We start from the raw sequence: 23,813 nt of genomic DNA on the forward strand, positions 1-23,813 counted from the left end.
TAGGAAAGCATGGCCGTCCTTTGTGTATGTCGCTGTCACCGGATGTTCTATCACTTCTGCTTCTGCTCCCCCTCTTGTCAGCACTGGCAGGAACCCTCGGCTGGCCACTCCTTTCGTCTCAGAAGATCACCCTCAGGGTTCTCAGAGAGTAATTCACGAGTACATATGTGCACATTGGTAGTCAATTTCGAGGGGATTGCTCATCTCAGCCAATAATCACATGGCCCACGATAAGCCAAGAACCGTCGTCAGCTTAATCTTTGGCGATCCTACTCATCATGAGTGATACCCAGTACAATGGCTCGAACAATGGCATGCTTGACTGCCGCCACCGGAACATCACGTATAGATTAGGAGACAATGGGGATTTGCTGCTCCAGTATTCTGAGAGGACCTACATCCCCGGAACTGACGAAGTCATCTTTCCTATCCGGTATTATTTGATCAAGCACGACTGGTTTGTCACAGCTCGACGCGAGTTGTGGAGAACATCCTCCAAGGGAAGCGGGCAGCCCTGGCCAGCCTGGCCAGACGTCGGGAACCTCAAGGAGCTGGTGACTGCCCGTGATCAGCGCAGGATCCTGGATCTCCTCCGAAGCCGCTTGCTCAACAGTGATCAGTTCCTCTCAACCTGGGCTCAGGACGTCAACGACGTGTACCTTGCGCAATCGCTCAAGAATGGACACTACACGGCCAGGTTCTGGACAAAGGAAGGACCATCAGAGCAATTCTGGGAGGGCAACCAATACGAGCAGGGTTTCATGCGGCAAATGTTGGAGCAGGTCAACCATGATCAAGGCGCTTATGGCATGACGGAATGCTGCTTGGGTTCAGTTTCGAATTTGCCATCCATAGTTTCTTGGTCCGTCGCCCCAGGATCTTGTCAGAGCTCAATGGTGGCATCCTCTGTGCGGTCTGAGGTGAGTTAGATACCTCTGACCTTTACAAAGGAGCGATCACTCATTTTGGTGTCTGTGGCTTGGAATCTCAGAGTCAGACCCATACATTCCCTTTCATAATCAACCCAAGCTACCATGCTATATCCTCAAAGTGGGGGGCAAAGAGGATAGTCTCCAATCAGAACCTTGAAGAGGAGATGTTAGAAGTAGAACGTCAACGGGAAGCATGGGAATCATCAAACGCTGCTTCTACAAGGTAAGTCGCGAAGATATCAGAATATATGTAAGGCAAGCACATGCTGATCTATCAACACAGCTATTCCCACATGCCACGGCCCCAAGATATTGATTGCAACAGGTCATCGAAATGGGAATGATGATCCCAAGTCGCGGACCAGACCCCTTTGCATCATGTGCCTGGATTTTCAGGGTTGTTATGCCAAGGGGTTGCAAGCGACCGTCTACATGAAACTTGGAAGGATTATTACTGCTCCTACATGTTGAGGGTCAGATTGTATCTTGCCGTTTTGCAAGCACATTGCGTCGTCACATATGACGGTTCCAGTGATATAGTCATTTGCGTATGCTTTCGAATCTCAAAGCAAGACACATTGGGAGGTCCCCTTGCAGACTGATCAGAGAATGTGTCTACCCTGTACCAGTCGGACATCCGTTATTACTGACATCACCCTGCCCGTAAGTTGTGGTTCATTGTGTGTTTGAACTCGGTGAGAGAGGATCCGTTGATATTGATAGAGAAGACGTGAGCTGCAATAACAGGCTCGATTTGATGAAGATTACTTGATACTAGGTGAGAAAATGCGCTGCTTTTCCAATCGGTAACGGTGCCTCAGCTCTTATAGTACCATTTCCTCTCATGAGCAACGGCGGGCTGGAACGTCTGTTCTCGAGATGATTGTCATGTCTATCTTCATACGAACCATTCGACCTGGACTGCCGCAAATGGTAGCGGAGGCGCCGGTGTCTGCTCCTCGTGGGGCCTTTCTTTCGATTTTGAATACGGATCCATTGATATCTCTATGCCTCTAGATGACAAGTTACAGGTAATTCAGGTAAACAGGAACCTGCATCACCACTCAATCAACGTCGCCGCCAGCCGAGGATGATAAAATCGCGATATTCAGGTGAAACACGGCCGAACCCTGCCGCTTCGGGCAGCCCTATTCCCGCGCTTCCCTCTCTCGATCGCATTTTTGCTTCCGATGGATTTCCTTCCGCCAGCCTTGTCGTTGCTCGGCATCTGGGTCTGAGCCGAGATTGATGAAATGATCGGCAGATCCAGACAGACCCCGGGTATATCGATACTGCGCATCCTGGCTGCAGAGATGCACGTAACAAATTGGTACTTGTCTGCCAACATGCAGCGATTTGAGCCAACTCGCCTGGTTTGGCTGACGGAGGTCGGGCGTCGAGGCGTTGACATCCCATCTGTCTGGCATGTATGGAGGCGGGATGCCTCCACGGGGGGGCCTGACGCTGACACTTGATCCGCGTCATTATTATCGCTATCGAGAGCTAGTAGGGAAGTCATCCTTTTTTTGGGCGCATGGCTTCAGCAAATCATCGTCTCTTTCGAGGATCGAGGTGAAGAGTCCGGGCTGTGCCGATAGATGACTTTACGCTTGTTGATGCCGGTAAAGCAGTGTATCTTAAATGACTGGCCACCTGTCGAAGCCCCTACGTAGAGTATTTTGAATCGCTCTGCCGCGCATGACCTGAAGGGAAGAGACAGAGACGATGATGATATGACGGGCGCCGCGCTACAAAAGTGCTCAGGCTCGGGTTTCTCTTCGATCGCCGCGCTCTCAATCGTCAACGTCACCGACCTCTATTAGCTATTAGGTAGATCACGACGTAGATATCCTTGACGTCCCCTACATCCACAACGTCTTCTAGCTTCTGATAGCTAGTCGTTCGACATCGTACACCTTTCTTCGAACGACCTCTATCCTTTCCTCAGAGCGCACGCACGCAGGTAAAACGTACGTCGCCCTTTTTACCCCGCATCGCATCGCATCGACCCGGATCGAAGTGTCTACGCGAACCCAACCGGGAGGGGGTGTGACGTCGTCGACCGACCTCCGAACCAAACTCGACCAGAATCAAAGCACGGCCGCGATATCGATTGATACTTCCTACAACCTGCAATCTGCTCTACCTACCATCTTGCTCTCTGGCTTGAACATCAACAAGGTTATTTCTGCCTTGCTAGTTCCGTCAGCCTACATTCGAGCTCGAGGAAAACGCGTCGTACGACCTCAACATCCTGACATCAGCCTTGGACCAGGCTTGTAACCCGAACTGAATCAGAGTCTCAAGGGAACAGGAACAAAGAAGGAGGCTACAAAAAGAAGTCAGGATCGTTACCAGCCTGTATCAACAACTTTCCTCTACTGTTCAAACCTCGGTCACTTATAATAATCAAGGTCCGAATCAGGAAGGTCGAAAGGTCTTTCTTTCTGTTCCTTTACACTCGAAGTAGAAAGAAAAGGCAATTGTCTGTCGGTTCGAGCGATTCGGACTATCTTACCGAGCTAGGAGATACTGCAGGAAAGAGGGACACCACCCAGGAGACATCAGAGCATCTTTGACATCGAGCTCGCAGTCGACATTGAGGAAAAATGTGAGTAGGACTCATGCTGACTAGGAGGTTACCGATTCGACGATGAGGGTTGTTGACAGATATTGTGATCATTGCCGTGGATTCTAGACCAATCAATACAGGACGAACACGATACCAAAGGGCGAACTGCCGGGACCTTGATCGGTCTAACCTATCCGATCTGACCCATTCGCATCATGCCGTCCCTCTTCGCTAGACACCGGCATACCCGGTCCACCGATACCACCACATCAAACAACCCCGCCTCCTCGACATACCAACCCACACACCTCCGAAAACCATCCCTGACCGAGTCTGGCCCGCCTCCAGCTGCCTCGGCTTCGGCCTCATCAGGGTTGTTGGGGAACCTCAAGGCCAAACTCAACGCCTCGAGGGTTTCTTTGCATGAGGACGATCCATCCTTGAGTAACGGTGCGAATGGGGGGAAGAGGAGATTCTCGATCGGACAAGCTTTCGCATCCGGGAACGGCACCAAGGACGGTCAGGATTACAACGCAGGGAGGAGGAACTCTATCGCTCTCGTCAGCGAAGTTCCCGATTCTCCCCCAGCCCCTAACCGAGCCAACTACCCGCCGGGAACCAAGATCATGCCGACTCCCCCACGGAATAGCGTCCTAGGAACTTCCGGGTTGGAGGCGGATGAGAACCGACGACGACGAGAATCGACGGATCTTTTGGATGTGGATCATGCTCAAGATCGAGCTCGAGGGCCAGGTTCTCCAATCAAGCCTGTGGCACAAGACGGATCGAGAGGTGCTGCAGGACTGGACGCTTGGAAACCTCTTGTTCCGGATAACAAGGGTGTCCCACTCAACTCCCCTCCTACGTCGCCGCCTATGCCTACCACACCACTGCGAACCAACCCCAACGCGACTACGCCCGTGTCTAGCCCGCTGTCGACCCTCCACACAGCCTCTCCTCGAAGCACTCGGGCTGCACCGGGCCGAATCGCTTTACCTCCACCAGGTCTCGTCTCGCGGAAATCCACCGCGTCACACGGGATGGGACTATCCATCGTACCCTCCACTCCTTTACCTCAACGGATCGCCAACCTTCCTACTCTGAACGGGAGTACAAGTGCGAGCGGCGGTGGCGTCTCTGAATCGTCCACTCCTGGAGGATATGGGTTCCCGAGTGCGGCTGGTGCAGGACCCGCTGGTTCGAGGCCTGGAAGCGGGCATGGTGGTGGTACGACCAGCCTGCAGAGCTCACCAGGCGCCATGACGAGGACTGCATCAGAGCATAGGTGGGCGAAAAAGGCCATGGTGAGTGCCATATGAGAAAGGATGGGGCCAGCAGGTCGTATGTTCAGCGCTGATCTGTCTTGTATATGCGCTGCTTCTCCCGGCTCATAGCCCGTCATGCTCAGAGAACCTTCTCACCGCCCCGCTCCTCCCGTTATAGCTTCTCCCGAGCAGGAAGGATCCGACGACTCGGACTCGCAAGAGTCGAGCGAGTCTGAATCCGGGTCTGACGATGACGAGGACGACAGCAGCGAGGAGGGTGGCGCGACGTCTACTGCCACTCGTGCTGTCGAACATCGCGGCCTGCTCGGACGCAGGGAGAGGGTGGATTCGATCCACGAAGAACCGGAAGAGGATCAACAGGGCTCTCCGAGCCAGTCGAGTCGACGTCAATTACCTCCCCTGTCCATTCCGGATCGCCGTCAACTCGTCGCCCCGCAGCTCGATGGACTGCCTGAGAACCCGATGGAAACGCAAGCTTCTGGCTCGCAACCGTCGATGCAATCCCGGACGTCGTCGTCTTCCTGGGCACTTCCCACCCCGAAGACACCCGGTGCCAACCAATTTTTCGCTGGTGGAGGTGGATGGACGCAGTTTGGTGCTGCCACACCGACGATTGGGACCCCAATGGGTTCTCCTTCTGCCAAGTCGCCCGGTCGAGCCGCGCTGGGAGCGTTCAATATGCCTAACGGGGTGGCCAAAGCGGCGGCTTTGTCGAGGAACCAAACGCCTGCTGCAGGTATCAAGGTCGGGGAGACGTCATACTTTGACACCGCCAGGCCGGCAACGGACGGGAATGCCACGCCAACGCCGACTTCTGCTAGACCTCCAAATGTCGACGACGATGAGGTCGAAGAAGTCACCACGCCTCGAGCTGAGGAGCCCGAACTAGCCTTTTCGGAAGAAGCTCAATCTGCTACCGCTGCTCCTGCTTTGCCTCTGGACCTGTCCAACCTACCTGGCATGATTCCGGCCACCCAGGATGACCAAGTCTCTTCTCCCTTGCGCGAAACGTTGCGCTCGCAAGAATCCTTGTCAGGCAGTCGGCCGACGACCCCGCTTACTTCTCGTCCGAGGATGCTGACGCACAAGTCTCGGAGCATGGTCGATTTGTCTGCCGCGGCGTCCTCGTCGTGGCGAGAGCCAGAGGCGCCCATCTCCCGTCGAGGCTCTGATGAGGCTGAGGAAGAAGAAGAGCTGGCAGATACGCCATCGCCCGCAGAACAGACGAATCGTACTGAAATCTCTCCTGTGGGGATGATCCCGATTGGCGAGAGCTTGCGGCAGTACAACCCTTCGCCTGCACCTAGCGCCAGATCCTCCGCCGATTGGGCTCGACCCCCTCCCACTCCCGGGATCGGCATGACCCAACCGTTCCGGTTTGGAACCGGTGGTATGACCAGCGGGACGTCGACCCCGGTCACATCCCCCAAAAAGACCGTTCTGCAGCGTCAGATGTCAGAGGCCCGTGGATCCCCTTTGAAGCGCAGGCGATCGCTCGACGACACGCGTGTCAAGCCGCCCAAGTATGAACCTCCCGAGCCTGGTTCGCGGATCCCAAGGCCTAGGGAAGAGGAAGGTCGAGAGAACTTACCTGAATACTGGTGTCACGTAAGCTCATTAGCGATTACGTTCGACGCCTGGCATATCATACTGACAAGGCAAGTTGCATCTCGCAGGTACACATCGAAGGTTATTTGCCCCGAAAGATGGAGTTCTCAGCACCAGGTGTGCAAGCACGAGACAGGAGTTGGAAACGCCTCTACTTTGTCTTGCACGGAACCTCGCTGCGGGTCTTCAAGCACGACGTCAACAAGATCCCGTTCAAGGCCGGATCTATCTCGATCCCTGAGATCTCCGAAGCCGATTTGGCCAACTTGCATGTACATAAACCGGGCGAGAGGCGAGAATCGGTCACCGCCACTCCGGCAGCTCGTCCAGGCGCTCCTGCCGCTCCGACTGGTCGTCGCGGTTCCCTCGTCGAAGGCAGCGTTAACGCTCCTACGGGAAGACGAGGCTCATTGCCCGGAGACCCTGATGCCATCACTCCGGCCGGTCGACGTCCTTCCCAAAGTTCGGTCGGATCCAGCGTCGCGGCGAGCACAACAACGACTGCTACGACGTCGAGCGAAAAGGAAATGTTCTTGTTCCAACCCGCCTCCCAGGCTACCCAGGCGAGACGAGCTAGTATGAGCGTACCTCCTCCCGCACCCTCAAGCGGGATCAACGCTAGGGAGAACATCGCCTCGCATTTGCCTTTTGGCGGCGGGAACGCGCTCGTCAAGCAATATTCGTTGCAAAACGCCGAGAGCGGGTTGGCTGCGGATTACGTCAAGAAGCGAAACGTCGTGCGGGTCCGTGCGGAGGGTGAACAGTTCTTGTTGCAAACCGATAGCGCAAAGGACGTGGTCGACTGGATCGAGGTGAGGCGCAGGACTTCAGTCAAGGCAATTCTGCATTGTCAGCTAACCAGATGAATATCGTTCTATGTGTCCTGCCAGGCCTTCCAAGCGGCGACCAACGTCTCGCTCGAGCTGGATACCCGACCGATGCCAAAGATTATCACTCTGCCTCGACGAAGGAGGAGGAGAAGGCCCGGCGAGGGACCTGCCAACGCTGCTGCCGGCCAGCCGGGTGTCGCGGAGAACGACGATACGCCTGAAGGTGAGTCTATCAACAACGTAGTGTGGGGTTTGGCTCCTGAGCTGACATAATCTCCTGTCTCGTTCTTAGGTAATGCCCGCGCGGTGGAACAAGCCGAACGAGCTGCAGCGGCTGCGGCTGCCCGGGAAACGAATTCTCGCAACGTCAATGCCATGGAGGCCATGTTAGCCGAGGACCAAGCGGCCGCCTAGACCAGGATGTTGGCACTATCAGTGCCTATATCGTGCGGATTTCGACGGCCTGAGCCCGGGCTTGGTTCTGTGGCTATCATTAGAGTGTATCATCCATAATATGCGGAGACCCGCGTGGTTTCCTGTCTGTTTCTCATCTTTGTCAATTATGCCTTACGTACCAACTTGTATCGCATGTAAGGACAGGTAGCTAGTGATATGAACCAGTAATGAATCGCGCTCTGAGAGTTCTTATCATTTGCTGCGCAATCGTGGTTGAGATCGCGCTTCGATTTGGGCATGGCGCGCTTGATCTGGGTGGGAGGGTCGATGATGCCGGCATGCACCCGACCCCGGGGGTTCGACCCAACAACAGAGAATGTCAATCAACATTTCGCGAGGGATCGGCAACTCGAGTGGAATGCGGTATGGCAACTCATCCGTCATCCGTCCGTCATCATCATCTCTCCTCCTTCATCTTCAATCACTCATAGCTAGCGTCGTCTTAGCCACCTGACCGATCCCAGCTCAGTCATATCGCCATACCCATGCGATAGCTTACCCGTCTCAAGCGAAACCGCACATCAACAACAAACATACACCAACTGCAAGGAGGGCGAATCGGATTGAGATGTCTGTCGAAACACCAAGATCGGTGCTACAATATGTAGGAGGATGGAAGTTGGGATCTACTTTGGGTCGGGGAGGGTTTGGTAAGAGCTGAATAGACGTACATGTCTATGCTATGAAGACGTGCTCACCAGAGGCATTGGTTTCAATCACATTCGGCAGGGCACGTTCGTAAAGCGAAGCATTTGGGTACGAACCGAGTCACCGCCTGCAAGATCTTACCTGCTGTGGATCCATCATCTCCGTTGACAAAGGACATGATTATGGATGCGATGGAGGCTCAGAAGGAAGAGATCCTGTTGAAGCTCATGGCCGGATTGAATATCGAGGGGGTGGTGGGAATCGATATGGTTAGGCACGAGAAGCAGTGGAAGTGAGTCGTACTGAATACCCGTCGACTAGCCGACGACAATCACCAAGCCACTGGACTCGTTCCGTTACGTGTGCCAGATACCTCTTTCTCCCCATGCTCCCCCAATCTGCAAGCAGCATCCGTGCCCCCGTTCCGGCCGAACGCATCATCCCCTTCTTCCGACAGCTTCTCCGTTCCCTTCACTCTCTTCATTCCATCGGCGTCTGGCATGAAGATCTCAAACCTGCCAACATCTTGATGACCGAGACGGGCATGCCTGTCCTGGCTGACTTTGGGTTGACGACGTTTTCGCCCAGGTTGAAGAGGGCGTGTTCGGGAGGGGGGACGTTGGATTACATGTCACCAGAGAAGATCGAGGTTGGTGTCTGGGCGCATGCCAGACAAGATGACCCCTTACAGTTGCTCATGCTCGTTGTTACCTTACCAGAACCGACCCTACGATGGTGCCGCCTCGGACGTCTACGCTTGCGGTATTCTCCTCTACAAATGGCTCACAAACCACCACCCGTTCATCCGGGATCGAACCGATGATACAGACGAGGTGATCGAGAATAGGATTCTCAAAGGGGAGATCGAGTTCAGGATGACGAGAGAGCCGGGCTCGGCAGGAGAGTTGATCTGGAAGATGTTGCGTGGAGATCCGCTTCGAAGATATACCGTGAGTTTTCCTATGGAGGTCAACAAATGGTAACGAATCTGAGCAAGGCGGTCGATTGTAATCGGGTTCTTTCAGATCCCCAAAGTTCTCGCCCATCCTTTCCTCAACCCACCGAACCTTCGACCCGAGACCCCTTGGAAACGCCCCGTCCTTGATCACACCCCCATCCCGGAACCTTCCCCCAAGATCGTCTTCGAGGTCACCTTTCTCGCCTACATTTCCAACTTGTGGTACCCTTGTCAGACTGACCAGTGCATCCGGGAAAACTTGGCGAGCCCGTTCCCGGCGTGGGAAAAGACGATGTACCATGCGATCAGCGCTTGGAAGGCCAAGGATCCTGATGCTGACAAGGATATGACCTGTGAGTGCCCAGCATACAGTGTCGTACACGCGATCGTTAGCTGATTTGATAACTCTCCGCGATAGCCAAACCGATGATGAAGGCCTTGTTGCGCGTCATGAGCGAGGCTAGCATCTCTGACAACGTGAGTAGCTGCCGGAGCAGATGAACACCTTTATACTGATCCAGGCAAGCTTATCAAGCATCAAATCCATCAGCAGCCGCAGAACACCGGTCAGCCAGGAGCTCCTGCTGGCAGGATCGTCTCTCCCGAAAAGAAGGCTACCGCCCCGCTCAACGTCAGACCCGCCTCTCCTCAGAAGAAACTCGACTTCCCGCTCATCCCCCAGAACGCACGCGCGAACAAGATCAAGCCTGAGACGAACAAGGAAAATGCTGTTATTGCTCTCCCCGTCGCCACCCTGGGTTTGACAGAGAAACCCGTCGGCACGGCGGTGCAGATGGGAGTGGTGCAGGGCAAGCAGAAGGTGATGCAGGATAAGACTGGCAACGAGGTCAACAAGCAGAACGATAGGGTGGTTGCGGCGATGTGAGTTGGCAACAGCTCCATAATTGCTTAATCTGCGAGCCGTCTATCGGTTAAATGCTGACACTTCGACATCGTTCACGCTGCAGGGCAAGAGTGAAACAGGTCCAAGCCGAGATGGCCAAGAAGGAGGAATCCGAGGTGATCGACTTGTTGTCGGATACGGACGATCAGGAAGTGGACCCCAGCCCACCCGTCAAGGCCGTCGAGCTGAATGTCAAGACCAAGACCAAGGTGACCAAGACGAAACCTGTTCAAGCGAGGGGAAAGAAGGCACCGAAGATCAAGTTGAACGATGACGAGTTGCAGGATCCGGATGAAGAAGAGAACCAGGGTGAGTAGTGGCCCTTGTCGCTCAAAATCTTGGCTAGACGCTATGTTGGATAGGGAAGCTGATTGTCGATCTGTTGCGGGCGTTCTTCTCCTAGACACGATCTACCTCCCGGCACCGTTGCCGAAACAACGACACGCTCCGCGAAGGTCACCGAGGTTACAGGGGATCGCTCCGGAAAACATTGGCTTGGATTTCGAACGTGAGCATCGTCTTTGCCTGTCTTTGATTCCGTCACCTGCTTTGTATGGCCGGCTGAACTGGACTTTCGTTTGGGTGGCTTTTTTTAGCGAGAGCGCGACGAACCCGGATGGTCGTCTAGTTCGCTCCTCTGTGGCGAGATTCGACGTGTACGACCAGTTCCCATCACCTTTACTTTCCGACTGCCTATTAATGCGTGTCCCAGCCTTTCTCCTGGATGTCGGGATCGTTGTACACTTTGTGTAGATTCTAGTGTAGCGAATAAGAATACGACGATGATGTCTCCAACTGACCGGCGGTCTATCCCTTATCGGTTATATCCGTCCCCCCTTCCAAGGGGAGTCACGTGGTGTCACTGTTCCCCCTCGTTATCGCTCCGGGTTGAACGAGACTCTAGCCACAATGCCTGACCCCAATTACATCGTCGTAGTCCTCAAACCACCTTCTCTTTCTTGCAAATCGTATCATAGCCTGCTACTGAGGACATATCTTTCGCCTTTTGCACCATCATGAAGTTTGCCCTCGTCTCGACAGCCTTGACGGCAGCGGCATTCTTGTCGCCGTTTACCAACGCTCAGGGATAGTGCGTCAAGGAGTCTTGCCAGCTACGTACCGTCATTTATATACTGACACATCGGTCTTGTTATTATAGCCAACAACATGCCTACCAAGCTCCATTACCGGTGCATACCCAAAGTAAGCTTTTCCGAGCCATAATCATCAAGTCTTACACAACGACCTTGACTCACCCGTACTTCTGGTTTCAATCGTCTAGACGCTCCCGCTCCAGCTCCCGGAATCGGTCTACAAGTCGCTCAGACTCTCGAAGGGATGACCGGATGGAATGTGACGGGCATGTACGCCAGAGTCATTCGGTCGAAAGAGTTTGATAGGACCAGGGACGAGGCGGAGGGGTTTATCAGGCTGACGGATAGGAATTATGATTCGCTCGTGAGTCACTCTCAAGCTATGTGGAAGGTTTCTCGCTGAAAGAAGGTTTTTGGCTGAAATGTACGCCTTCTCGATGTGTAGGTGAAACATGAGCAGTTACCAGAAGGAGGTAAAGAGCGGGTCTGGTTCTCTATCATGTAAGTCTCTCTCATTGCCCTACCGTCTGCAGCTCACCCCGGAGCAGGCCGACCGAATCCGTCTCATTGCCTAATCTCACGAATATATCAGACACGCCCCACCTTCAGACGTAACTTCCACCGCCTATCTGGACGCGATGACTAACGCCGCTCGGATCGCCCGTTCGAACAAGACGGATCCGCTGGATCATATCAAATGGGGAAGAATCGATTTCCTTACGGAGACGGAACTGGCGGCTCGTTGGCTCGTCTTTAAGTGAGTATCACATTGATTGGCTGATCGGTCGATGATCGCCATGCTGATAAGTCAATCGATAGACCCCCAGTCTTCGTGATCGCCACCGATAGGGGTAAAGACCTCCGATTCCTCACCCCGCGTATGGTCGGTCCGAACGGTACGACGCTCGAGACGATCATGCGTGAGGAACACTGGAAGAATGCACCGATCTGGAACAGCGCCTATGCCCCTGGTGGAAGTCGGTGAGTTTGGGGCCTGGTCTAGATTCGTCTCATGTAACCTGCTGCAAAGCGAAAGGTTGCAATGAGCGGGAAACTTTGACTGAAGATCGGGTACGTTGTTCGGTATAGGGCGTTCATCGTGGACTGGTACGTCAGGCTCGTCCAGCTTTGGAGTAAATTCACGACCACGGTCCCATCATGGCAAGTCCCCAAATGGTCTTCTCTTCCGCAAAGCTGTATCGGAAGGTATTAACGCTTCCAATGTTCCGCTCGCGTACATTGTTGTCACGGAAACAGGGCGTTGTTATTCATCATGCCGATGGCGACGCAACAGATCATGAGCTGGATGCATAGCGGTGCTCCCACCCCCAGTGCTGGTGCAGCTCCCGCTAGTGCTCGCCCAGTTCCGGCAAAGGTTGTTGCCCCTAAACCTACGGCGGCGGGCAAGAAGAGCAAGAAGTAGGCTGGAGGCTGTAGTAGAGGGGAGTGACCGGAGAAGAAGAAGAAAAGACGATTTAGGGGGTTTTGCATTTTGGGTAGCGAAACCGGATCAATACGTGCACGAATTGTGCTGCCTGTTGGCTCTGGAATTGCGCAATGCATAGCTCTGACTTGTCGACGCCGTAACATGGTGAACGGTTTTTAGCCATTCTGTGATGTGAAGCTTGCTCCGAGCGGCGCGATGACCGAGGTTGTCGGATGCCGGCATCGCTCGGTAGACTGGACTCGACAAGCACGCAAGCACTTTGCTCGATCTCTCAGATACTCATCTGCTTTCCTGCAGTCCTGCAGATACTTGTCCACCATACTCACTGATCACTGCGAATGATAGGAGCTTCGTCCATCAAATTCATATAAACATAGACTCGGTATGTGGCGTTCCCCATGATATCGACAGGGAGGACACGCCCACGCTGCGATAATGCAAACGATCTTCTGGCCCAACGACATCAAGATTACGGTCGGCCATGTTCTGGGACTGAGGATCTCTTCATCGGCACATTGCGTAGTTGATGTTACTGTCCGTATCCCTCTAAAATATTGGGCTTGGTAGCTTGGTTGACATATGCGTTTGTTTGCAGCCCGTGTCTGAGAGTCCGATTGATACGCTGCAACACCGTGCAGACTCCGCGAAGAAGAAGCTGTTGATAGGCCGTATCGATGCCACGGATGGGACCCTTGGTGGCAGCACGATCAGTATATTCGGTCAAGATGGCACGGAATCCACGTACGTCTCGGTGGCCGACATCCCTCGTACAATGATGCTTATCCCGATAAACTCGATCCTTTTAGCCTGACTAGCTGTTCCTCTATCCTCTTCACCCCACCGAACCCGAATCGCCTTCGCTTTCTCACTCTGAAAGCAATCTCCGTCACCCCAAAGAAGCTTCTCGAACCGCATCAAGTAGCTCAACTCCGAGCGGTCTCTCAGCTAGACTCGGCGGACTGCGATCAAAAAAGCTTACCGGCGGATATTGAAGCTACGCTGGAAACGGCCGTTCAGGCTATCAACCAGTGTTTCCAGCTTCGAAGGCAGTACAGAACTGGGGTCCAGGCCGTTCTACAAGATCCGAGAACGGCATTCTCTCCCGAGATCGTCCATCCTAGCTCAACAGAATGGCGGATACTAGCATTCTTACTCAGGATCTCGGCAATAGGTACGGACCTTCTCTGTTCCTCTTTAGAGCTCCACTTGCTAAGTCTTCTACCACCTGCAGCCAGACAATCCTGCCTTCGATACACTCAGCTCAGGCAAGCTCCTGCTGAATGGCAACGACTCAAACTGGATCTACACTCAGAAGGATCCTTACGACAGGTCAGCGTACGTTATGTACAGTGAGTATCTTGCGGCATCCCCATGTCATCGGCATGAAGAACTGAATGGCTATCTTTTGCGTTATAGGTTTTGTAATACGATCTGGTTGATCATTGTCAGTCAATCTTTCGCTTGATCACAAAGATGGTTCCGATCTGAACAGTTCCGATATTCGGCAGAACGACTTGATATTCGGCTGGACTATCGTCCGGATCCTCGATAGCTACCGCTATTCACTGATTGAACCTGTTGCTTCTTTCCAAAAGGTGAGTCAGATAGCTTGGCTCATACACGCGGCAAGGGCATCAACCTGATTGCATTGGGATTATATAGCGTTGGCTGGTCGAGGCTATTCAAGCATCTCTTCGGTGGCTTGATGACTGGCCCGTCGGTCTGAAACTCAACACTCCATTGAGCGCCATCTTGTGCATTACATTTGGCCAGATGGCTGATATCTGGGACTGTGAGTTCAAACTTAGACCGCATGCCCTGGTCAAGGCTCATTGCCTTTGACATCATAGCCATATGGACAAGCTCTTCGTCACTCGTCCCCCGAGCCATCTTGCTCCTCTCCCTCGGAAGCTATTTAGGAGGCAGCATGTTCCTCTCCGTCATGCAAGACCTCATCGGACTCTCTACCCTCCATCTCACGGTCATCAGCTGGATCATGCGGCAGATATACCGGTGGGAGGTATCGGCCATGTATTCGCTCTGGAACTTGTTCAGGGGTAAGCGTCTTCACCTGATCGGGTACATGCGGAGTATGAGAGCTGACTAGTGCTATGACAGGTAAACGATGGAATACCTTGCGTCACCGAGTCGACTCGTACGACTATGAGATTGACCAGCTGTTCCTTGGCACACTCCTGTTTACGGTTACTATCTTCCTCTTGCCAACGATTTTCACCTACTATGCTTTCTTCTCGCTGGTGAGATCAGTCCTTATATCTAACCTCCAGTATTATCTGTCTTACTGAACAAGAACATGGTCTTCCAAAGGTACAAATCGCATTACTCGCTTGCAATTTCTCGATCGAGACCGCTCTTGCCTTCATCAACTCGTTTCCCTTGTTCGCATTGATGTTGCGGATCAAGGAGCCTTCGCGTTTGCCAGGTGAGCGTGAAATAGTATTTGGACCCAGCTCAAGACGTTCAGCTGATGATCGAGATAAACACAGGTGGAGTCAGCTTGGAACTCAAACGCGATCGAAAAGGCTGTCGACTCGGTCCGCACTTGGAATTGAAGGTACAGTTGCAGGCTTCTGTCTCAAACGTTGCCCAGACCGTTCTGACAACTTCTTCTTACAGAATGTACCATTATCACTCGGAGCGATATTCTCGGGTTTCGGTTCGTCCGAGCAAGGGACACGAAACCCTACACCATTCCCGACTGAAGCTGATTGTTCGATCCTACTTCCCAGGAGCTTCTTGGGCCGATCTGTCGGCGCAGTACTCACCTGCAAAGTTGTTGCTTGGGATCATCCGGGGCGTATTGTAGCACATATTCTAGCTTATCGCGGAGCGTCTGTGTGCCGTTTATCGTTTCAGACCAACGTAAAGCTGGACCAAGCTCTGTCCACCTATCGCAGTCCTGGGTCGAGGCGCGTCGCGCTTCGGTGTCTGATACGTCACGGCCGTCGATCACCCAAAGGCTCAAAGGATATCAGTATCGATGATCATACCCTTTCGTACCAATAATCGATGGCCTGTCATGGGCAAAAAAGAAGGCTTCGAGTCTTCCACACTGAATGAGAACCTATGGCGAGAAGACCGATACAGCTGTCCAAGACCGAGACCTATCTCATCTGTACCACTCTGACCCCAGGTCATTGGAGGTTAGGTTGAGGTCATCTTGTCTTTAGACAGGTGATAACGCAGCCCTCGCTATAACAACCCTTGGTGCTCTGAGATTTGACATCAGGGGCTACTAGCCGAGGGCACATCATAATTGTAGATGCACGGAGTACCAAATGTCATACCGTTGAGCAGACAAGCCATAGGTCAAGGGTCCATGAGCGGGAGCAGACCTCCCTAACACACAGCGCGGGACGTCATTCAGGCATCGAAGTATATCGCTCTGCGCTCTGTATCCCTATATCGCTGTAGCAAGTAGCTCGATACCTAAACATCGACCGCAATAATCAGGAAGCACCACAGCAACGAACAGACATGACTTCGCTAAACCCTGAACACTTCCCTTCCCGATCCGGCAAGCCTTCGCATGGTCAGGCCATGCACGAGTTGACCCCGGCCAGCAACAACTCTGGCCGACGAGATCGACATCGGCCCAAGCGACCCGTACCCGTCATTCCGGATCTAAGGTGAGTGATCACATCCTCTGCATATGATCACTGTTGTATAGCCTTCTGACTCGAGTCTGATCTTCCACAGGTTCGAGCAGGTAATTCAGGCAGAACAAACGGTGCAGGCAACAGCTTTCTAATCCGTCCTATCCTATGAATAGTCGTACTTGGTTTCAATCCGCCCTTTCCTCCAGCCGAAAGCAGGAAATTCAGCATCGTCTCAAGCTCAAAATCCGTCTGATGAATCGTCATCGGATGTCCGAGCTTCGCACTTGAGCGCTCCTGGAGGTGGATCGGACTCGAAGAGTCTAGTCACTTCGGCTCAGGAGGACGAGATCTTCAGCTGTGGAAGGGATGTCGTAGTGGACTGGAGAATGGCTGGCTGGGTTACGATGAGAGATCAGGTGAGCCGCTCCCAAAGACAAAGCTGCTTGCGAACAAGACCTCATGCAACAATTGCTGTGATAGCTCTTCTCTCCGTTGGTCCAAGGTGCGCTCTGGGGTCTATTGACCATCGCCATGGGTACCCTTTCGACCGGTCTTCATGGAGCGCTCTACCCGGCGTCACACGTACCCAAAGGCCGAATTACGGGAGGACCCCGTGGCAAGATTGGTGGAGGAGAGGTCGTTGGTGGATCAGCCAAGACGGGCTACTGGAGAGGATTCGTACGAAGCATCTTTGGTGGACTCGAGACAGCTGCAGTCTAGGTCTGACCGAACGAAAGACTTGGAGAGGGATGCTTTCACGGTCTGGATGCCATGTTTATGTACGATATTACAATACCAAAGAAATTTACCGTCCTTGTTCATTAGGTAGCAATCGCGTCCTCTCCGATGGCGAACCATTCTGAGTCGGTTCCTTCCTCTTGGTAACTCTGAGAACCCTGCCGATTTTACCTCCTACCTTTCTGATACCTTTCCAGATAGCTGCTCCGGCTGCATCCCGCCATCGGTAGAAGAGCGGCTTTTCCGTATTCAGGCGGTCCAACCTGATCCGGTGCTTCTTGTCCGTCAAAGTGCTCAAGGCGAAGAAGATGGTCAAAAGGCAAGAGAATGCCGATGAAGCCGAGATCACTGGATGGCAGCGATACGGTACAGTTAGCTCCGGTCTGCTGTATTGTCGTATACCGTCTCTTTGTGGGTCTCGGGTCACTCACTGAAGATCAAAATCATCTGAAGCCTGGCAGCCTGTTCTACGCTTTTGCCGGCGATCAGAGCTCCCGTCATCATACCTAGCGCAACGAATTCATCAGCATCTGACACTTCGGCAGACAACCAGTCAAGACTGACCTGGGATTGAGATCAAGCCGATAACACTTTGGAACACATTTGGCATAGGGATAGATTTAGATGAATCGTTTGCGGCTCAACCACTACTCCGCTTACCTCATCTGGTTGATGGTCGGCAAAAGGGCCAGCTTGAGAGCCTCTTTCCCTATCGGTTTGCAAGCTTCGAAACGAGATGCGCCCATAGCGAGGTAGGTCTCGATCTTGTCCCGGTTCTCGCTGTCAAAGTGAATCAGGCTGTTATTGCATTTTATAGCCGACGAGTGGATATAAGATGAAGCTCACGTGAATTCTTTGTGGACAAAATTGACGCTGATACCGATAGCCGAAATCGCATTACCTGTAGGAGACACACAATCAGCTTCGACTAACCCATCAGAGTGGATCTAGAGACGTACCGAGGATCATTCCGATAATCTGTTTGCAGATGAAGATTGAGTTCCCGCTAAGTCAACCTCGCGACTATGTAGACATACCGGAACGAACTGGTTCGGCTTCCAAAACGGTCTTTCTGCCATCGCATACTGCGAACCCAAGACCCCGATCGGAAAGGTCGACGACATCATAGCCAGGAGGACCATAGGGAACATGTTATGAAACCGCTTCTTCGACTTGTTGAACGTGGCCTCTATCGCGCCTAGCACGTTGAGCAATGCGGCGATCCCAAAGACTCCCCAAATGTTTCCGGCGGCAAAGACCTTGTCCAGCACCAAGCCCATGACGCTGAGCTGTAAGACGCATCGTCCGGCCGCGACGATCAGGGATGATGCGATTCCAAGGTTGAAGATGACGGATAGGATCGCATCGATCGAGACGAACGAGAGGGCCAGAGCGACGTTGACCCAGGAGAGGTCTGGGGCCTGCCCAGGTTGAGATTCTGCCAACATCATCGAGTCCATTCTGCTGACACTTTCCTAATTATGTGTGGGCTGTCACCCTATGCCAGCAAGCCTTGTCTCGGGGACGATTTAGTAGATCGGTCACTGAACATACGGAAATGCGAGATCAGCTATTCGGTCAAGTGAGAAGAGAGGCATACCCTAGGTATTTCTCACGACGTCGATATCGGGCCAGTTCCAGCGAGTCTCTGACTGTTATATAGCTGTAAGCCAGTATGCTATGCCTGTCGTGGTGAGGTGTGAGACCCACAAGGTGAGAATAGCACTCAAAGTATACGAACGGGTTTCGTCATATCCCGCCCAGAGCAGCAGTGCAGCAGGTTGCGCGCGTCTAATCGAGAGATCTCGGTCGATTGACCTTGTACTACCATCTTCCTTTGTCTTCAACTTGATGTGCAATCCACATATCAACGATACAAAGACAACGCCCCATCGTTCTAGTAGCGACCCAAGTCAGGATTAGTGAAGCCTGAAAGCGGGCGATGGCGTCGACTGCGGGTGCTCCGCCGCCGATCAAGGATGACTACCTAGCGAAACTGGCCAAACGGAAGGCCCTGAAGGAGAAGAATATCAAGTATTGGGAGGACGATGCCTTGAGTACGCTACCCTGATAAGATGGCCGGAGTCGTACTTCGCTGACTGTCAGACATGATACCTCTTTGGACCACGAAGAAGCCAAGCCTCCTCTCGACTCCTCACTGAAGAAGCACACAACCCTGCTCAACCGTCTGAGGTCCGCTTTACTCACAACATCTGCGGAAGCCTTTCTTAAAGAGCTCGATGGTCTGACTCTTACCAAGTACACTGAGGAGATCCGAACTGCTGTACTTGAAGGTATCTCTGGGACTGCAGCGAAAGGCAAAGCAGATGTCGAAGGAGCTGTGGAGGTATGCTGAGCTAAGGATTGTAACTGACGATCGGAATGCTGATCACGCTCATCCTAACCGTATTGTTTTAGGTCGTGACTCATTTGCATGCTCGACTCGCACCGGATTTCTATCCCAGCTTCCTTCCTGAGTTGATCTCGATCACCAATGAAGCACAAAATGCCGCTCCGACAACCTCTGGTGCGGGGAATGATAAGGACAGAGAGAAGGAGGAAAAAGATCGGATCTCGCGAATGCGGCCGGTCCTGCGGATGATCGCCGAGTTGTCTCTGGTGGGAGCCTGGGAGGGATACGAAGGTGGAAAGGCTATGAAGGGGGTTCAGTCGGAAGATATTGGGCCCACATACGTCTTGGACCGCCTGACCTACCTGGTAGGTCGCTCCGGGAATGAACACTCGTATCTCATCACGCCTGACATTGAACTTCGTCATGATTCGTTGAAGATGTCGAACGACCCTCAGTACAACAACATCCCTCTCCTGGTAACTTTTCTGAAATCATACAAGCGCGCCTACCTGGGTCTGGACGAGCAGGGAGATACCGCTGCTGCAGCGAAAGAGGATTCGGCAGACGAAGAGCTCGTCCCGGCTGCTTTTCGTGAGAAATTTAGAAAGACTTTCGAGGACTACTTCAAGACGGCTGGAAAGGCTCTCGTCAAAGGACAGACTGTAAGCGCGAGGCCTGTTCGCTAGCTTGTCTTTGATAGCCGACCCCGTTCACCTTTGCAGAAACTGCTCGAGCAAGACAAGCGGAATCAAGAAGCCTATATCAAAGCGGGAGAGATATTCGAAGACCGGCAGCACGCATATGAGCGTATGGTCAAAGCGGTAGAGAAATTGCAAAACGGCGTTCAAAGTCTAGCGGACCTCTTGAACATGAAGGTTCCTGAAGCTCCTACCGCTCTGGGTATCTCCAAGACCTCGTTGCAAATCGTCGACTCTGGCCCAGCTTTCGGTAAAGATGGAGAGGATAATCTGGCAGGAGGTATCTGGGACGATGACGAGGAGAGGAAGTTTTACGAGGACATCCTGGATCTGGCTCATGAGGTTCCGCCCAGTATTCTCGGCCTCAAGCAGAATGGCGAAGTCGAACAGATCGAGCCGGACATCCTTTCACCTCCGACCAAGACTTTGTCGATCCACGAGCTTGACGAGGATGCCCCGATGAATGACCTAAAGGAAGACATCGACGATGACACGGGAGAGAAACCGCCTGTCGTCGAAGACGATGGAGACCCACTGCAGTCGGGACCTGCGGCCAGGTTGGCAGCCATCTTCGCCGCCCTTCCTGAAGCCAACAACCGGACGATCATCGACAAGCTCGCTGCGGATTTCGCCTACCTAAACTCGAAACCGGCGCGCAAACGGTGCTACAAGGTATTCCTTTACAACTAGCCAGTCTCGGTCATGGTCGGGTTATAGCTGATCATATTCGTGATCAGTTCTTGGGGAGCGTACCGAAGACGCGTACCGACCTGTTGCCTCATTACGCTCGCTTTGCCGCAACGCTCAACAAGTACATGCCGGATATCGGTGTAGGGCTCGTTGCGATCGTGAGTCAGGAATTCGCGGTGGTGATGCCAGGATCCATAATCAAATCATGGTTGTGATTACAGCTGGACGAGGAATTCAAATATCTGCAACGAAAGAAATTAGTCAAGGAGCTTGAGTCCGTCCGAATCAAGGTAAGGGCAGTTTGTCGATTGCTAGAACAAGACAGTGTCTGATGATTCCGCTCGCAATGCATAATAGAACATTAGATTTTATGGAGAACTGGCAAAGTTCAAGGTCGCTCAGCCGCACACGATTCTTCACGTATTGCAAGTCTGCGTCAGTGATTTGACCGGCCCAAACGTGGACAATGTCGCCAATCTGCTCGAGAGCTGCGGGCGTTTCCTACTGCGTTCGGAAGACACCAAAGAGAAGGCGAAAACTCTGGTACGTACAAAGCCCCTCATCGATCGCATACTTCGATATTCAACTTCCATTCGCGCAGGTCGAAATCATGCGGCGAAAGCAATCTGCTCAGCACTTCGATACCCGACAACAACTGGTCTTAGAGAACGCTTACTACCAGTGCAACCCGCCTGAGCGAGTACAACGGGAACAGGTCCAGCTCACCCCGATAGAAGCCTTCATTGAACACCTCCTTCATGACGTGCTCATGAAGAAGACGGTCGACAAGGTTCTAAAACTCCTTCGCAAACTACATTGGGAGGATCCGGAGGTCAGTCTCGCCAATCATGACCTCCCAGAAGCTTTACAGCTTATCATGTGTTAATATAGGTCTACGGAAACATCCTGAGGGCATTTACAGAGATCTGGGAACTGAAGTATGGAAATATTCCGATGGTAGCAATGCTGGTGTATGATTTGCAAAAGTATCACCTGGAATTCAGTTTAGCAGTCGTTGATCAGGTATTGGAGGACGTTCGTGCGGGTATGGAGGTACGTATCTTCTGAACAAGGGCTTTCGCGAATGTGGCTAATCGGATCCGTCAAATAGGACAACATCTTCAAATACAACCAACGGCGGATCTCGACCATCAAATATCTGGGCGAACTCTATATGTATCGAGTCGTTAACACGCCTGTGATCTTCGATGTCTTATGGTCGCTCATCTCTTTCGGTCACGGTACGTTATGTATGCCTCCCTTGAGACACCGCTCGCTCACGTGCATTTTCGCATCTCTTGTGGTCTGTAGTGGAGGGTCTACCTATTCCTGGACGTTCGTCGCCAATCGATTCGGCAGATGACTTCTTCCGCATCCGGCTGGTCTGCGCTCTACTGGATACATGCGGTGGTTGTTTCGACAAGGGTTCCAGCAAAAAGAAGCTCGATCAGTTCCTCGTAATCTTCCAGGTAAGGTTTCACGATGCGAATGGAGCCAGGGCTCGCGGATGTTGAGATTTGCGTGCAACAGCTTTACTGTTTATGCAAGCAAGAAATGCCAATGGATGTCGAATTCATGCTTTCCGACACGCTCGAGGTGAGGATCGATGCACGAGAGCGACCTAGGTTCCTACCTGACTGATCCAATCTGACAATACTCCATGATGTCGCAGACGATACGCCCCAAGATGGTCCCCTTCAAGAACTTCCTGGAAGCAGCAGAGGCTACTGATGAGCTACTGGCGACCATGTCTCAAGACGGTGAGCAAGCCTGTGCAGCCAAGTTTTGAAGCAGATCTGATTTTCACCTTGACAGTCTTGCCTGATGACGACGACGACGAAGAGGAGTCCGACGGCGAGTCAGAAGGAGAGCATAGGGGAGATGATGACAAGGAAGAGGATGAGGATGTTGACGGTGCAGAAGTAAGTGGAACGAAGCTAGAGACCCGAGAGATGATATTCTTACAGCCGGGCTTCACAGAACGTCCATGAAACCAGGATCGACGATGATGACGATGACGAGAATGTGGTCCTCATCAAGGACGTCAAAGAGGAAGAGTACGATCAAGAAGAGGAGGACGCTTTCAATCGCGAGTTCGCCAAGATGCTAGCCGACACCACGGACGCGCGCAAGGTCGATCGCAAAACTGCGCCGCCTGTCTTTGACACGGCCGTACCTTTGATTCGAAGGCAACAACAGCAACAGGCTCAACAGGACGCGATCCCAACAGAAACGAAAGCAAATCACATGCAGTTTTCGTTGCTCTCGAAGAAGGGAAACAAGCAGCAAGTGAGTGCACTGACAAGCCAAACCGTAGAACCTCGCTCACTGCGGGGTTACTGTGTAGATTCGTTCTCTGGATATTCCTGTCGATTCGGCCATCGCTGTCAATTCGCTCTCACAACAGGAGAAGACGAGACAGGAGCAAGAACAGATGAAACGCTTGGTGAGTTTGCCGCGATGAACGGAATCGAGAGAGTATGACCTGACATCTTCGAATCCACCACAGGTCCTACAAAACGAGCGTCGCCAAGAAGCTTCGGAGAAGGCTGCCTGGGAGCAAAACATGCGATCAAGAGGCATCCGGGTCAAGTACACAGACGGCTGAGGAAACATTCGGCATCAACCTCTATTCCGAAACGCTGTCAGATCGACGTATGCCGCGCCCAAACAGGCCAACCAGTCCGAGCCGTTCGACGACGGTCTCACCGTCGTCGGTGTGCGTCGGCGCGCAAGAAGGCTTCGAAGTCGATCGCACATCTCGGTCCATCTCTCGGCCTAGTGGTACGAGCTATGGTCAATCTACGAGCTATGCGGTCGGCCTGCGCAACTGCGTGTCATCAGGGCTCTCCCTTTGTACTGCCCGTTGTATCCTAGGCGAAGTGATTTTATAAGCCGATACAATATGTGTCAATCTGCGTCCTGTGTTATGATATGACTAACGATAAGCCTTAGGGCTTCCATTGAATCACGAGGGTT

General features: G+C 52.8%; 8 protein-coding genes across 8 annotated transcripts; 7 read left to right on the top strand and 1 right to left on the bottom strand.

Annotated features, from left to right (window-relative positions):
* Positions 1–278: 278 nt before the first annotated feature.
* Positions 279–924, top strand: HD553DRAFT_345433 (uncharacterized protein; the record flags this gene model as incomplete). The annotated part of the gene is made up of 2 exons (XM_046183093.1): positions 279–782; positions 856–924. The coding sequence occupies 2 exons, from the start codon at positions 279–281 to the stop codon at positions 922–924; spliced, it is 573 nt and encodes a 190-aa protein (XP_046033495.1).
* Positions 925–3,719: 2,795 nt separating this feature from the next.
* Positions 3,720–7,642, top strand: HD553DRAFT_345434 (uncharacterized protein; the record flags this gene model as incomplete). Its single annotated transcript, XM_046183094.1, has 5 exons — positions 3,720–4,808; positions 4,899–6,398; positions 6,467–7,210; positions 7,289–7,451; positions 7,521–7,642. 5 exons carry the CDS (start codon positions 3,720–3,722, stop codon positions 7,640–7,642), a joined length of 3,618 nt encoding a protein of 1,205 aa, XP_046033496.1.
* A 408-nt stretch (positions 7,643–8,050) lies between these two features.
* HD553DRAFT_318317 (kinase-like domain-containing protein) lies at positions 8,051–10,989 on the top strand. The gene is made up of 10 exons (XM_046180853.1): positions 8,051–8,334; positions 8,414–8,624; positions 8,702–8,981; positions 9,052–9,282; positions 9,358–9,643; positions 9,709–9,767; positions 9,841–10,172; positions 10,259–10,503; positions 10,598–10,702; positions 10,791–10,989. Exons 1-10 carry the CDS (start codon positions 8,253–8,255, stop codon positions 10,820–10,822), a joined length of 1,863 nt encoding a protein of 620 aa, XP_046033497.1. The 5' UTR covers positions 8,051–8,252; the 3' UTR covers positions 10,823–10,989.
* Positions 10,990–11,106: 117 nt separating this feature from the next.
* On the top strand, positions 11,107–12,801 carry HD553DRAFT_129537 (uncharacterized protein). The gene is made up of 8 exons (XM_046176577.1): positions 11,107–11,284; positions 11,354–11,397; positions 11,477–11,652; positions 11,734–11,789; positions 11,881–12,045; positions 12,108–12,269; positions 12,378–12,449; positions 12,546–12,801. The coding sequence occupies exons 1-8, from the start codon at positions 11,211–11,213 to the stop codon at positions 12,709–12,711; spliced, it is 915 nt and encodes a 304-aa protein (XP_046033498.1). The 5' UTR covers positions 11,107–11,210; the 3' UTR covers positions 12,712–12,801.
* A 369-nt stretch (positions 12,802–13,170) lies between these two features.
* On the top strand, positions 13,171–15,562 carry HD553DRAFT_345437 (N-acetylglucosaminyl transferase component-domain-containing protein; the record flags this gene model as incomplete). Its single annotated transcript, XM_046183095.1, has 13 exons — positions 13,171–13,269; positions 13,331–13,476; positions 13,542–13,906; positions 13,967–14,084; positions 14,152–14,179; positions 14,244–14,330; positions 14,398–14,527; positions 14,586–14,792; positions 14,854–14,993; positions 15,064–15,178; positions 15,243–15,310; positions 15,373–15,412; positions 15,486–15,562. 13 exons carry the CDS (start codon positions 13,171–13,173, stop codon positions 15,560–15,562), a joined length of 1,620 nt encoding a protein of 539 aa, XP_046033499.1.
* A 548-nt stretch (positions 15,563–16,110) lies between these two features.
* On the top strand, positions 16,111–17,157 carry HD553DRAFT_318321 (uncharacterized protein). Its single transcript, XM_046180854.1, has 4 exons — positions 16,111–16,385; positions 16,456–16,465; positions 16,529–16,771; positions 16,836–17,157. Exons 1-4 carry the CDS (start codon positions 16,234–16,236, stop codon positions 17,073–17,075), a joined length of 645 nt encoding a protein of 214 aa, XP_046033500.1. The 5' UTR covers positions 16,111–16,233; the 3' UTR covers positions 17,076–17,157.
* Positions 17,158–18,786, bottom strand: HD553DRAFT_318327 (uncharacterized protein; the record flags this gene model as incomplete). The annotated part of the gene is made up of 8 exons (XM_046180855.1): positions 18,710–18,786; positions 18,131–18,637; positions 18,053–18,071; positions 17,940–17,994; positions 17,754–17,873; positions 17,658–17,683; positions 17,525–17,599; positions 17,158–17,441 (listed from the first exon to the last, which is right to left on the bottom strand). The coding sequence occupies exons 2-8, from the start codon at positions 18,551–18,553 to the stop codon at positions 17,161–17,163; spliced, it is 999 nt and encodes a 332-aa protein (XP_046033501.1). The 5' UTR covers positions 18,554–18,637; positions 18,710–18,786.
* A 131-nt stretch (positions 18,787–18,917) lies between these two features.
* Positions 18,918–23,790, top strand: HD553DRAFT_318328 (armadillo-type protein). Its single transcript, XM_046180856.1, has 18 exons — positions 18,918–19,150; positions 19,226–19,440; positions 19,512–19,811; positions 19,884–20,108; positions 20,169–20,816; positions 20,882–20,992; positions 21,056–21,124; positions 21,192–21,377; positions 21,436–21,666; positions 21,726–21,887; positions 21,946–22,075; positions 22,146–22,303; positions 22,365–22,430; positions 22,507–22,594; positions 22,650–22,756; positions 22,815–23,123; positions 23,182–23,280; positions 23,344–23,790. Exons 1-18 carry the CDS (start codon positions 19,036–19,038, stop codon positions 23,440–23,442), a joined length of 3,318 nt encoding a protein of 1,105 aa, XP_046033502.1. The 5' UTR covers positions 18,918–19,035; the 3' UTR covers positions 23,443–23,790.
* Positions 23,791–23,813: the final 23 nt, after the last annotated feature.

Source organism: Filobasidium floriforme, assembly GCF_021052385.1.
Source record: "Filobasidium floriforme strain CBS 6241 chromosome Unknown HD553scaffold_24, whole genome shotgun sequence".
NCBI classification, from domain to species: Eukaryota; Fungi; Basidiomycota; class Tremellomycetes; order Filobasidiales; family Filobasidiaceae; genus Filobasidium; species Filobasidium floriforme.